The 13,850-nt window shown below is 46.6% G+C and overlaps 1 protein-coding gene across 2 annotated transcripts in view; it reads right to left on the reverse strand.

Annotated features, from left to right (window-relative positions):
• Nucleotides 1–10,973, reverse strand: part of LOC134966188 (uncharacterized) — a 65,234-nt gene extending 54,261 nt beyond the window's left edge. For both annotated transcript variants that reach the window (XM_063942747.1, XM_063942746.1), the window contains exons 1-2: nt 10,707–10,973; nt 6,475–6,628 (exon numbers count right to left, since the gene is read on the reverse strand). In XM_063942747.1, coding sequence (XP_063798817.1) covers nt 6,475–6,628; nt 10,707–10,805 — 253 coding nt within the window. In that variant the 5' untranslated portion in view covers nt 10,806–10,973. The remainder of the gene's footprint in view (nt 1–6,474; nt 6,629–10,706) is intronic.
• Between the last annotated feature and the right edge of the window lie 2,877 nt (nt 10,974–13,850).

Raw genomic sequence — 13,850 nt, forward strand, 5'->3', positions numbered from 1 at the left:
CATGTCCTGATATAGTCTGTGCTGCTGACCCACCCCTAGGGGTGCTAGTGGTGTGTTACACTCTGGGAACAAACACTGTGGGGGTACGACACCCCTAGGGTTCGGGCAGCAGTACAGAGTTTTTCAGCAGACAACATAACTCTGGAATGCCTGGAGCAATTTACACCAAACTTGCTACACATATGACTTACACTCTGGGAACAAACACTGTGAGGCTAAGTAATATGTGTAGCAAGTTTGGTGTAAATTGCTCCAGGCATTCCAGAGTTATGTTGTCTGCTGAAAAACTCTGTACTGCTGCCCGAACCCTAGGGGTGCTAGGGGTGTCTTACCCCCACAGTGTTTGTTACCAGCTTGTAAGTCATATGTGTACCAAGTTTGTTGTAAATTGGTCAGGGCATTCTGGAGTTATGCAGTCTCCTGAAATACTCTATGCAGTTGTCCCACCCCTAGGGGTGCTAGGGGTGTCTAACCCCCACAGAGTTTGTTCCCAGATTGTAAGTGAGATGTGTACCAAGTTTGGTGTAAATTGCTCCAGGCCTTCCATAGTTTTGCTATCTCCTGAAATACTCTGTGCTGCTGTCCCACCCCTAGGGGTGCTAGGGGTGTCTCACCCCCGCAGAGTTTGTTCAAAGATTTTAAGTCAGATGTGTACCATATTTGGTGTAAATTGCTCCAGGCCTTCCACAGTTTTGCTGACTGCTGACATACTCTGTGCTGCTGTCCCACCCCTAGTGGTGCTCGGGGTGTCTGACCCCCATAGTGTTTGTTTCCAGAGTGTCAGTCATAGGTGTACCAAGTGTGTTGTAAATTGCTGCAGGCATTCCAGAGTTATGCTGTGTGCTGAAATACTCAGTGCTGCTGCCTCACCCCTAAGGGTGCTACGGGTGTCTTCCTCCAACAGTGTTCGTTGCCAGATTGTAAGGCATATGTGTACCAAGTTTTGAGTACATTGCTCCAATTCCGGAGTTATGCTGTCTCCGGATATACTCTGTGCTGCTGTCTGCCCCCCTAGGGGTGCTAGGGATTTCAAATTGTTTTAGTTGCCTCCGCCATGTTTTAATACGCTTGTATGTGAAATTTCATGATCTTCGCTTGTAAACTGTGGATTTGTATATAGACCAATTTACACATTTATTATTCCTTCTGGTCTTTTAATTACACTTTCACTAGTATATTAATTATTGTATATAGATTTTGTTTTCCTTTTACACATACTAACACTTTACCCTCTCGTGGTGCGCTGCCCTGGGGTAGCTAGCCTTTGCCGGTTTGTGGGGGTTCTACACCCCGGGCCCAGACCTAGAGTTAGGGACCACCAGCATCAGAGGAGCCTTGTCGGGGCCTGGTGGCTTAGCATACGTTTGCAAACTGTATGTAACTAAGACCTCTGGATTTCTATTATATGTATGTGTATAGTTTTTCATGTCTTGGTACCGGTACAGTCAGTGTGCTGAGGGACACCAGGGGTTTATCCCCAATGTATTTCTCATACGTCCTAGAGGATGCTTCAAGAACCATGGGGTATAGACGGGATCCGCAGGAGACATGGGCACACTATAAGACTTTGAATGTGTGTGTCGACTGGCTCCTCCCTCTATGCCCCTCCTCCAGACTCCAGTTAGATTCTGTGCCCAGTGAGACTGAATGCACACTGAGGAGCTCTCCAGAGTTTCTCAGAAAAAAAAGACTTTGGTTTATTATTTTCAGGGAGACCTGCTGGCAACAGGCTCCCTGCATCGTGGGACTGAGGGGAGAGAAGCAGACCTACTTCTCTGAGTTCAAAGGCTCTGCTTCTTAGGCTACTGGACACCATTAGCTCCAGAGGGTTCGATCACTTGGTGCGCCTAGCTGCTTGTTCCCGGAGGCCACGCCGTCACCCCCCTCACAGAGCCAGAAGACAGAAGCCGGGTGAGTATAGGAAGATCAGAAGAAAAGTGGGAGTCAACCCCCACAGTAGACAAAGCTTTATCGCGTCTATCCAAAAAGGTGGCGCTTCCGTCTCCTGACACGGCAGCCCTAAAAGATCCTGCGGATCGTAAGCAGGAAAATACACTAAAATCCATTTATGTCACTACAGGGTCGCTACTCAGACCTGCCGTTGCTTCGGCATGGGTGAGTAGCGCTATTGAAAAGTGGCCAGATAACTTGTCATCTGAGATAGATACCCTAGACAGGGATAGTGTGCTTTTGACTCTGGGTCATTTCAGAGACGCTGCAGCATATTTAAAAGAAGCTGTAAGGGATATTGGCCTTTTGGGATCAAGGGCCAATGCCATGGCAGTCTCAGCAAGGAGAGCATTGTGGATTCATCAATGGAATGCTGATGCTGACTCTAAGAAGACGATGGAGTCGTTACCGTTTAACGGTAGTGTCCTGTTTGGGGACGGCCTCACTGACCTGGTGTCTACGGCTACCGCGGGCAAGTCGTCATTTTTACCTTATGTTCCTGCACAACAGAAGAAAATGCCTCACTATCAGATGCAGTCCTTTCGGCCCAATAAATTCAAAAAAGGACGAGGGTCCTCCTTCCTTGCTGCGAGAGGAAGAAGAAGGGGAAAAAGGTCACAGGCTGTGGCAAGTTCCCAAGAGCAGAAGTCCTCTCCGGCTTCTACCAAATCCTCTGCGGGAGTCCGCACCGGTGGGGGTATGTCTCAGACTTTTCAGTCAGGTCTGGGTGCACTCGGACCTGGATCCTTGGATAGTAGAAATAGTAACCCATGGATACAGATTAGAGTTTCAAGACGAGCCCCCTCACAGATTTTTCAAATCGGCCTTGCCAGCTTCTCTTATAGAAAGGGAGGTAGTATGCGCTGCGATACTAAAGTTGTGTCAAAATCAAGTAATTGTCACGGTACCCCCGTCACAACAGGGGGAAGGCTTTTATTCGAGCCTGTTTGTGGTCCCAAAGCCAGATGGCTCAGTCAGACCGATTCTGAACCTAAAATCCCTCAATTTCTTTCTAAAAAAAAATTAAAATTCAAGATGGAATCTCTCCGAGCATTGATCTCCAGTCTGGAGGAGGGGGATTTTATGGTGTCAGTCGACATAAAGGATGCCTACTTACACGTCCCCATATATCCTCCACATCAGGCTTACCTGAGGTTTGCTGTTCAGGATTGTCATTACCAATTTCAGACGTTGCCGTTTGGTCTGTCCACGGCTCCGAGGATTTTCACCAAAGTAATGGCGGAAATGCTGGTTCTCCTGCGCAAGCAGGGAATCACAATAATCCCGTACTTGGACGATCTCCTTATAAAGGCGAGATCCAAGGAGCAATTGCTGAAAAATGTTGCCTTTTCACTGACGATTCTGCAACAACATGGTTGGCTTCTAAATTTGCCAAAATCACAGTTGGTTCCGACGACACGGCTGTCGTTCCTGGGTATGATTCTGGATACATACTTGCAGAGCGTTTTTCTTCCAGTGGAAAAGGCTCTGGAAATACAGAACATGGTAAAACAGATTCTGAAGCCAGCAAAGGTGTCAGTTCTTCAATGCACTCGGTTGCTGGGGAAGATGGTGGCGGCCTACGAGGCCATTCCGTATGGCAGGTTCCATGCCAGGGTGTTTCAGTGGGACCTTTTGGACAAGTGGTCCGGGTGTCACCTGGACATGCACCGGAAAATAATTTTATCTTCCAGGACCAGAATCTCCCTTCTGTGGTGGCTGCACAGTTCTCACCGTCTGGAGGGACGCAGGATCGGGATTCAAGATTGGATCCTGGTGACCACAGATGCAAGCCTCCGAGGCTGGGGAGCAGTCACACAGGGAAGAAATTTTCAGGGAAAGTGGTCAAGCCAGGAAGCTTGTCTGCACATAAACATTCTGGAATTAAGGGCCATTTACAACGGCATTCTGCAAGCAGAACATCTTCTTCGAGGTCTGCCTGTCTTGATTGAGTCAGACAACGTAACAGCAGTGGCGTACATAAACCGCCAGGGCGGAAAAAGGAGCAGAGCGGCGATGGCAGAGGCCACGAAGATTCTTCGCTGGGCAGAAAGACATGCCAGTGCTCTGTCAGCAGTCTTCATTCCAGGAGTGGACAACTGGGAAGCAGACTTCCTCAGCAGACACGATCTCCATCCAGGAGAGTGGGGTCTTCATTGAGAGGTCTTTGCATAAGTGACAAGTCGTTGGGGAATTCCTCAAGTAGACATGACGGCGTCCCGCCTCAAAAAGAAACTTCAGATATATTGTTCCAGATCAAGGGACCCTGAAGCGATAGCTGTGGACGCCCTAGTGACACCGTGGGTGTTTCCGTCTGTATATGTGTTCCCTCCACTTCCACTCATTCCAAAGGTGATAAAGATTGTAGGAAGAACAATGGTTCAGGCGATACTCATTGTTCCGGTTTGGCCGAAAAGGGCCTGGTATCCAGATCTTCAGGAGTTGCTCATAGAAGATCCCTGGCCTCTTCCTCTTCGGGAGGACCTGTTGCAACAGGGGCCGTGCGTGTATCAAGACTTACCGCGGCTGCATTTGACGGCGTGGCGGTTGAACGCCAAATCCTAGCCCGAAAGAGTAATCCCAGTGAAGTCATTCCCACACTTCTTCAGGCTAGAAAAGAAGTAACGGCAAAGCATTACCACCGTATTTGGAGGAAATATGTGTCTTGGTGTGAATCCAAGAAAGCTCCAACGGAAGAATTTCACCTGGGGCGGTTGCTCCATTTTTTGCAAGCAGGTGTGTATGCGGGCCTAAAGTTAAGCTCCATTAAAGTACAGATTTCGGCCTTGCCGATCTTTTTTCAGAAAGAATTGGCCTCCCTTCCAGAAGTTCAGACCTCCTGTGGCACCGTGGGATCTTAATGTGGTATTGCAGTTCCTGCAATCGCATTGGTTTGAACCTTTGCGTAAGGTGGAGTTAAAAATCCTTACTGGGAAAGTGGTCATGTTGTTGGCCTAGGCGTCCGCAAGGCGGGTGTCTGAGTTGGCGGCTTTGTCTCACAAAAGCCCCTATTTAATCTTCCATGCTGATAGAGCGGAGTTGAGAACTCGTCAGCAATTTCTGCCAAAAGTGGTTTTATCATTTCACGTGAACCAGCCTATTGTGGTGCCAGTGGCTACTGACGCCTTGGCGGAATCAAAGTCTCTCGATGTGGTCAGAGCTTTGAAGATCTATGTCGCCAGAACGGCTCAGATTAGGAAAACTGAGGCTCTTGTTTGTCCTATGGGCTCCTGCTTCTATTGCGCGCTGGATCTGTAATACGATTCAGCAGGCTTATTCTATGGCAGGATTGCAGTTACCGAAATCGGTGAAAGCCCATTCTACCAGAAAGGTGGGCCCTTCCTGGGCGGCTGCCCGAGGGGTCTTGGCGTTACATCTTTGCCGAGCTGCTACTTGGTCGGGATCAAACACCTTTGCAAAGTTTTACAAGTTTGATACCCTGGCTGAGGAGGACCTCTTGTTTGGTCAATCGGTGCTGCAGAGTCATCCGCACTCTCCCGCCCGTTCTAGAGCTTTGGTATAAACCCCATGGTTCTTGAAGCATCCCCAGCATCCTCTAGGACGTATGACAAAATAGGATTTTAATACCTACCGGTAAATCCTTTTCTCTTAGTCCGTAGAGGATGCTGGGCGCCCGTCCCAGTGCGGGCTGTATCTGCAGTTTGGTTATAGTTAAGCTCATGTTGCGTTGAGTTCAGTCAATCTGTGACTGTTGTTGGTCATGCCGTTGCATGCGTTGTTGTTGAATGCCATGTTGTACGGCGTGTTTGAGGTGTGAGCTGGTATGTATCTCACTTTAGTTTTAAAATAATTAAATAAATCCTTTTCCTCGAAATGTCCGTCTCCCTGGGCACAGTTCCTATAACTGGAGTCTGGGGGAGGGGCATAGAGGGAGGAGCCAGTTCACACCCATTCAAAGTCTTATAGTGTGCCCATGTCTCCTGCGGATCCCGTCTATACCCCGTGGTTCTTGAAGCATCCCCAGCATCCTCTATGGACTAAGAGAAAAGGATTTACCGGTAGGTATTAAAATCCTATTTTCTAGCTCAGACTACCACCTCCCTTTCATGCACCTGAACTGTATTTCCTAATTGATTTGAGCAACTTACATTTTGTTCTGTTAGAAAAGACAGGACAGATTTTCATTTTTATATGATAGGGATAGAGATAGTATATATTTTAGTGTGTACAGTAAATATCTATCCAGCCAGGTATTTCAGTTGACTACAAGTAAAAAATAATTTATTACCTTACACCAGGGGTGTTTTTAAGAAATGAGGTGGCCATGTGAAAGTTTTCTTGTGGCCCCATCTGCCGGCGCATGTGTACAGTATAACGTGGCACTGTGCACATGGCATGTTTGAAGTTATTTTTCAGAAATATGATGGAGCCAGTACATCAGCCCAATCAAACCTTGTCATGTGGTGCACGGTGTGCAGTGTGGAACCCCCTTGTCCCAGAGACTCATGTGCACCGCACCGCTGTAACCATGTAGGGATGACCATTGGCCGCTATGACTCTCACCTATTGCATTTTGAGGACAGTAGTTATGTGCTCTCTTTCTACTGCTCACTCCACTCTTTTTCTTCTTCAGCACTTTGCTCGTCTTTCTTTTTGTAAAACGTCTGTCTCCTGCCACCTCTTGCTCAAGATGAGAAGTGCTGGCCGTTTCAGTGTTCTGATGGTGGAGAAAAAGAAAGCAGTGTACAGGAATGTTAACACAAAGTGCATACATAATATAGGTCGGATTGGTTACGGCTATGACAAGGACAAGAAAACCGTACAAAATTGGGACATTCATAAAACCTGGGTCACCGGATGTAAGATTATGCAGGGAGAGTCACTGGGGGGTTTTGTGCGTTTTAAATTGTACCATATGAATCTGATTGCTATAGTTGACGGCAATTTTTTGCCATGGATCAAAACACCAGCAGCTTTATACATTTTAAAACAAGTTCAGTGACAATGTGCATAGGACACACAATTGGTGCACCTACATTAAATCTGGTTTTACAGACCTGCCGCATCATTTATCCTAGTGCCTCATAGGGGAAGCGGTTACAATACCGCTAGTCGGGATCCCGTCCGCCAGTAAACAGTCAGCGGGATCCCGACTAAAGGTGAAATCCTGACGCCGGAATCCCGTCGCCACAGGCTTTGCTCCCTCTATGGGTGTCCACAACACCCATAGGGGGAGAATATAAACTGTGGCGAGAGCAGCGAGCCATCGCACTGGCAGTGTGGCAAGCCCGCCAGGGGCTTGCTAGTGCTCACCCCACTGCCGGCATCCCGCTGTCGGTATACTGACAGCCGGGATCCCGGACGCCGGCTTTACATACCGATCCCCCTCATAGGAGTTCCATTTTATCGGTTTCAATTAAATCTGACAGCTCATGAAGCAATGAAGAGAGTGGAGAAAAGGACCAGAAGATAAGTTGCCCATGGCAAACAAATAGCTTTGAAGGAAGCCTTTATCAAGTACAGTCAATAAAAAGGAGATGCTGATTGGTTGCCATGGGCAACTTCTCCACTGTTATCACTGCTTCATGAATAGACTCCTAATAGTGACTACAGGGACATTGTATTCTTTCTTGTCCTCCAGCGAACAACCATTTGCCTGCCAGAGGTCAGTGCAGCACTGGAAATTGAGCTAATATCAGTTGTACAAATAGGAGTTGTCAAAGTCAGAAAAATATCTCTATGCACACTGCCATATTTGCACCTCACACTGGTCCGCGCTGCGCATGCGTGCGCTTTCCCGTGATAGCGCATACCCGCTGTTGCGTGCACCCGCTCGCACTCGGTATGCGTATTTACGGTAAGGAGTATGTAGTCGTAGCGTGCGACTCAATAGTTACATATTTTCACAATTAATGTAGTTTGTAGATCATGGTCCCTTTGATAGATTCTGAAAGTTTGGTTAATATAGCATGTTCCTGAACAGAGGGATTCCTCTTTGTATTGTGCGAAGGGTCTAACAGGGGTCATACAGTGGTGTTTGGTACCCATCGGAAGAGTATTTAAATAGCAATATTCCGGTGTTGGTTTGGAGCGGATTAATCGCTCGTGCGAATAGTTATGGACATAAGAAGTTATGTCCATTTATTATTATTTGTTCTTACTTAGTCATGCACCTGAACAGTTGGAGACAGGTATCAGTGGGTCTCAAATAGCTCTTTGACCTCAGAGATCCCCCAAACAATAGTTTGCATGTTGGGAGGGCCTCATATCTTCACATGCATAAGGTAAGCACAGGAATAGTAATTGAAGATCAATTGTACTCCAAATCAGTATCTTTCCCGCAGACGGAGTACAATAGCCTTTAATTACACTGAGCTTTGAGACTCAATGAGGAGGGCCAACACCTGTGTTTACGAATGGATTAGGGTTTGTATCCAGGAGAATGAGGGCTGAGATGTCATTGTCTCAACTGAAAGTGGACATCATGAATATAGAACAAAGCCCAGAGACAAGGTTCTGTTTTGTATTCGCCAAACAATAGCTCTCCAGAAGACAGGAATGTGTTAGTCATCACCCATTGTGTTGCATAACCAAGGCCACTGATACAAGACAGCCCACCTGTATGAATCAACCTATGACCTTTTGTTATAATGCGAAGCCGAATTCCTGTGTCCAATGGACAAATTGATTGTAGGGACCATTGGATTGCATTGTGTGTGGAGCATAAAAGACGGGCCTGTGGCATCCAGCTTACACTTCTCTTCAAACGATTATCATTGCTGATAATCGGGAAGCTGGATGTCCAGAGGCGCTTGCGATCGTTTCCCCTTGTGCGTAAGTTTCTCTCCGTAATCATATTGTCTTACTGTGAGCCATTTCTCTCATCTCATATCTCTCTCTCCCCCTCTCTTCTCTTTCTCTCGTATTTTCCCTTGATTAGTATTGTATTGTATTGTATTTCTTGTATAGTTATTTGGTTAGGAAGTCTCTGTTATATTGTAGTGTATCATTTGTACTGTGATTCCTTTTTGCAAGTATATTAATTATAATACATATAATAGGCTTTGGACCCTAAACAAGTATCTGTGTATTTTCTCATAGTGTTAAGTGTTCACAGAGCTTCGGTGACGCTCAAGCAGCTTTGTAGTTAATCAGGTTACACCAGGTTGCACTCACACATTGTCTCTACATAAAGGTATACTGTGTATCTCATTGTTAAAGGTATAGATATCAAGGTATAGCGTTGTGAGCGTCTGCGCCGCTGGTGATCTCCTCGTGGTCTCGAGCGTCCGCTACGCCATAGCGAATCATTACGTTAGTCACAGCCAATAGCGTGTCTGCCTGTGATCTCTGGGCCGTGAGCGAAAGCGACGCTTGAGCGTCTCGCCTACGGCTGAGCGATCGATACGCAACTAGCGTACCCTTACGGTACTTCTTACGTAGTCAGCGTACAGTGTTCTTAGACCTCATAAAGGGTTGTTTATACGATAAAAGAATCCAGCTTTATCAGAGTCCACCTGATAGGAGAGAAGATGAAGGAAAGCAGACTACCACTAGCCAGCGGGGAGTGGTCTGTGCATTGCACACTGGCCAAGCCCCCTCAGTATAAGCCACACCCCCAAATTAAACTTTATGGGATAATTTATCTATTTTGATCAACTTAGAACATCCAGCAAGCCACAGCCACGTCCCACATACCGATTCCTCAGTCTAAGCATCTGTAATCCTTCCACAGGCACTTGCCTTGGTTTTGGATGAACTTTATGGTGTGTACACACGGTGAGTTTTTTTCTTACGATTTTGACTATATAGTCAAAATTGTAAGAAAATTTAGTGCAGATCGCAAGGTGAAAGTCACCTTGCGATCCCGATTTTATGCGTCGTCAGCATAGCAAGAATAGATAGTCAAAATTGGACTTGCCTGCACAGTCTATCTCTGTAGAAGAGATAGTCAAAATTGACAGCCAAAATCGCACATAGTCAGTATCGCAAGCACATACTGAGTGTGCTTGCAATACTGACTATGTGCCGACCTAGCCCCTGTCGCATACTGAGAATCGGGCATAGCCCGAATCTCACCGTGTGTATGGGCCTTAAGAATGATAACATTTTATACTGTGACAACAAGTCCAAGGGTAATTATCAGTGTCCAAAGAGCGTGTAATGCTTCAAGATCCCTTTTTATTTTCATCTAACATTATGTATTAATAATTTGTAAAATAAATAAATAAAAACCACAAGAATTAGAGTACGTTTTTTTTTTTAAATAAAAACTTATAAGTTAAGCAGGCAGACAGTGTATATATCACAAAAATAATAAAATCATAGTGTATCCAATATAAAAAAATATGTACGTATACATTTTTTTATATATATATATATATATATATATATATATATATATATATATATATATATACATACATACATACACACACACACACATACACATACATACTTCTGTACAGTAGATTGCAGAGCAGCAAAAGCATGCAAAGTGCCTGGGTGTTTACCTGGACAGTACCAGTCTACATTAGCCCCTCCTATTCCACTACAAAAGCTTCCAATAGACAATCCCACTTACTATGATTTATTAGTAATAGTCACTTGGAGAACCTAGTATAGAGGAATTAGTTAGTGCCAGCAGGGGGCGCACTTACACGTAGCATTCCGGAATCGTTCCGACTCCTGCACTATTCTGCTCCCACTCAGATCATTTCTGAGCGCAATACAATCAATATAATGTAGAGACACTGACACTATCAGGCGCTGGCTGTACCAGTACCACTATTTACCTCTGGAGGAAGACAGACAGGCTCAGGCTCGCTGCAGTGATGGGGGTCACTGTCCGTACGTGTCCTCTCATCCCTCTCATTGCCGCAGACTGCCTCCATCCTCCTGCTACACTGCTCTCAGCCCTCTAACAAAGTAACAAAACGTTCTTCTATAGCGAACAACCATGGGTTTATTTTTGATTGCAAAACAGGAAGTCGATATCAGCCTCGTTTTGAATACAATATGGCAGACATGAACCTTCCCTATAGTCGACTATTTGCCAGTGTTAATGATGGTGGCAGCAGGCTGCAGTACTGGCAGGGAACCCTTTATGTGGAGGGACTGATTGAGTTGGATTAGGATAGTATTACTTCCGGTCCTCAGTTTAAGCTTGTATTGCGTATGCATAGCTGACTAAGGGGGACATTTACTGAGCAAAGATAAAAGCGGAGAAGTTGCACATGGCAACCAATCAGCTGTTCTGTATATTTTTAAGGTATGCAAATTATAAATGTTATTTCAGTGCTGATTGGTTGCCATGGGCAACTTCTCCACTGGCTCACTTCTCCACTTTTATCACTGCTTAGTACAGAGGTTCTCAAACTCAGTCCTCGGGGGCCCACACAGTGCATGTTTTGCAGGTCTCCTCACAGAATCGCAAGTGAAATAATTAGCTCCACCTGTGGACCTTTTAAAATGTGTCAGTGAGTAATTAATACACCTGTGCACCTGCTGGGTTACCTGCAAAACATGCACTGTGTGGGCCCCCGAGGACCGAGTTTGAGAACCTCTGGCTTAGTACATACATATCCCCCTAAGGCGGGAATTCAGACTGGATCGCTGCAGCGACAGCGATCACAGTCTGAATATTTTGGTGGAGTGCGCACGCCAGTGAGATGCTATCAGCATAATAATAACTTGTACCTGCGCAGCGAGTTAGAGCCAGACTGTGCTGGACATGCCCCCCGCATGTCTGTGAAAGTGTTCGTATATGAAAGTGTTCGTAGATGTGCTAAATTTAGCACATCTACGATCAACTCTGAATAACCCCGTAAGTGATCATTTAGTTGTTAATATTATACAAAATAAATTATTTAGTACAGGATACCTCAAATGGTATTTCTCTTACGTCCTAGAGGATACTGGGGTCCACATTAGTACCATGGGGTATAGACGGGTCCACAAGGAGCCTTGGGCACTTTAAGAAATCAATAGTGTGCACTGGCTCCTCCCTCTATGCCCCTCCCACCAGACTCAGTTTAGAAAATGTGCCCGGAGGAGCCGGTCATGCTTAGGGAAGCTCCTGAAGAGTTTTCTACATTTATTTTCTGTTTGTTGTTTCAGGCAGGTCTGATTGGCACCAGACTGCCTGCTTCGTGGGACTTAGGGGGGAGAACAGCCCAACTTCCTAAATAGTTAATGGTCCCGTTTCTCCGCTGACAGGACACTGAGCTCCAGAGGGAGTCATTCTCAAGCCCCACCACGCAAATGTGTACCCTCCCGCTGCACGCGACCACCCCTAACAGAGCCAGAAGATAGAAGAGTGGTGAGTACAGCGCCGGGGTCCCGGTTAGCGGGCCGCCAGCGGGAATGGTGGCACAAGGGTAGGAGCGCAGCTCTGAGTACAGGCTGTGCTCCAGGGCGCTCAGAGGACATACACAGACGTGTGTCCCGCTGTGAGGGGCGCGCTGAGCCACTAATGCATACACACACTGGCTATCATACCTAAGAAGGGCTTTAACCCTTTGTTAGGCATAAAAATTACCTCAGGCCAGTATAAAAAAGCGGGAAGCCAAGCGCCATTAAGGGGGCGAGGCTTCACTATGAGTGGATCCAGCAGCTCACCAGCACCACTTTCCTCTGCAGCTTACAGTGACAGGAATCACCGGGAAGCTCAGCTCCTCCACAAAGACTCCACGTCTCCTCAGTGGTACCAGGGGGTCTTAAGGGGGGTACTCACGGAGCGATCGCTGCTTAAAATCTAAGCAATCTGAACAGATTGCTCAGATTTTAAGCAGGATCGCTCCGTGTGTAGCCCCCACAGCGATAGCGATGCGCAGCCCCGTGTATCGCTATCGCTGGTGCATCGCTATCGCTGGTGCTAGATTGGCCTGCTGTGCAGGCCAATCTAGCAGGTCGCACATTTCACCCGCTGGGTGAAATGAGCGCCCCCCCCCCCCGCACGGTCAGCACACATCGAGCTGTGCTGAGCGGCGGGAGAGATGACTGCTGAGCGGTTCGCTCAGCACACATCTCTCCCACATCGGCCAGTGAGTACTGGCCTTTAGAAGGGAGGTGGAAAGATACTAAGCCCTATTAAGGGACTTAGTGTGGCGACCCAGCTAAGTTTTACTTGGCTACGAGGGCGCTGTGTGGCTGGCTTTAATTTCTGTGTCTCCCTGAGGGCTCTGTGTGGGTTATACTGTGTTTTCACCTTCTGTATGTGGGTGTGTGTGTGTCCCTTCATGTTACCATGTCCAGGGACTGTGTTTCCTGCCCATCTGAGTGTCTTTCATTTCCCGGAGACTCACTACCCTGTACTCAGGATAGTGCACATTCTCATGCTAGTGGGGCAGAACCCCCATGGTTAGCTTCCATTAAAGGGATGATATCTAATATTTCTACTAAATTATCCCATAATGAGAATGAGACACAATTCTTAAGACAGTCTATGGATGACCTGATGAATAGAGATTCCCATACCAGCATCTCAAACCCCCGCCATTTGCCCACAAAAGCTTACTCTGGCCCAGCTCATGCAGGATGATACTGATGACGATACATCAGATCCAGAGGAGGGTGAGGAGGATGCGAGTGGGGGGGATGCGGTCCTGTCACAAGGTATACAGGCCTTGATAGAGGCTATCAGAAATGTCCTGCACATTCCTGACAAGACGGCGGAGGTAGAAGAGAAATCTTATTTTAATGTAAAAAAGAAATCCTCAGCTACTTTTCCTGCATCAAAGGAATTGAATGCCCTGTTTGAAGAAACTTGGGCTAACCCTGACAAAAAATTTCAGATCCCTAAAAGGTTAATTACATCCTTTCCCTTTCCTCTGGATGATAGAAAGAAATGGGAAAACCCGCCGATTGTGGACGCATCGGTATCTAGGTTGTCACGTAAGACAGACTTACCTGTTCCTGGGGCAGCATCCTTAAAGGAC

The sequence above is a fragment of the Pseudophryne corroboree genome, chromosome 10 (genome assembly GCF_028390025.1).
Source record: "Pseudophryne corroboree isolate aPseCor3 chromosome 10, aPseCor3.hap2, whole genome shotgun sequence".
NCBI classification, from domain to species: Eukaryota; Metazoa; Chordata; class Amphibia; order Anura; family Myobatrachidae; genus Pseudophryne; species Pseudophryne corroboree.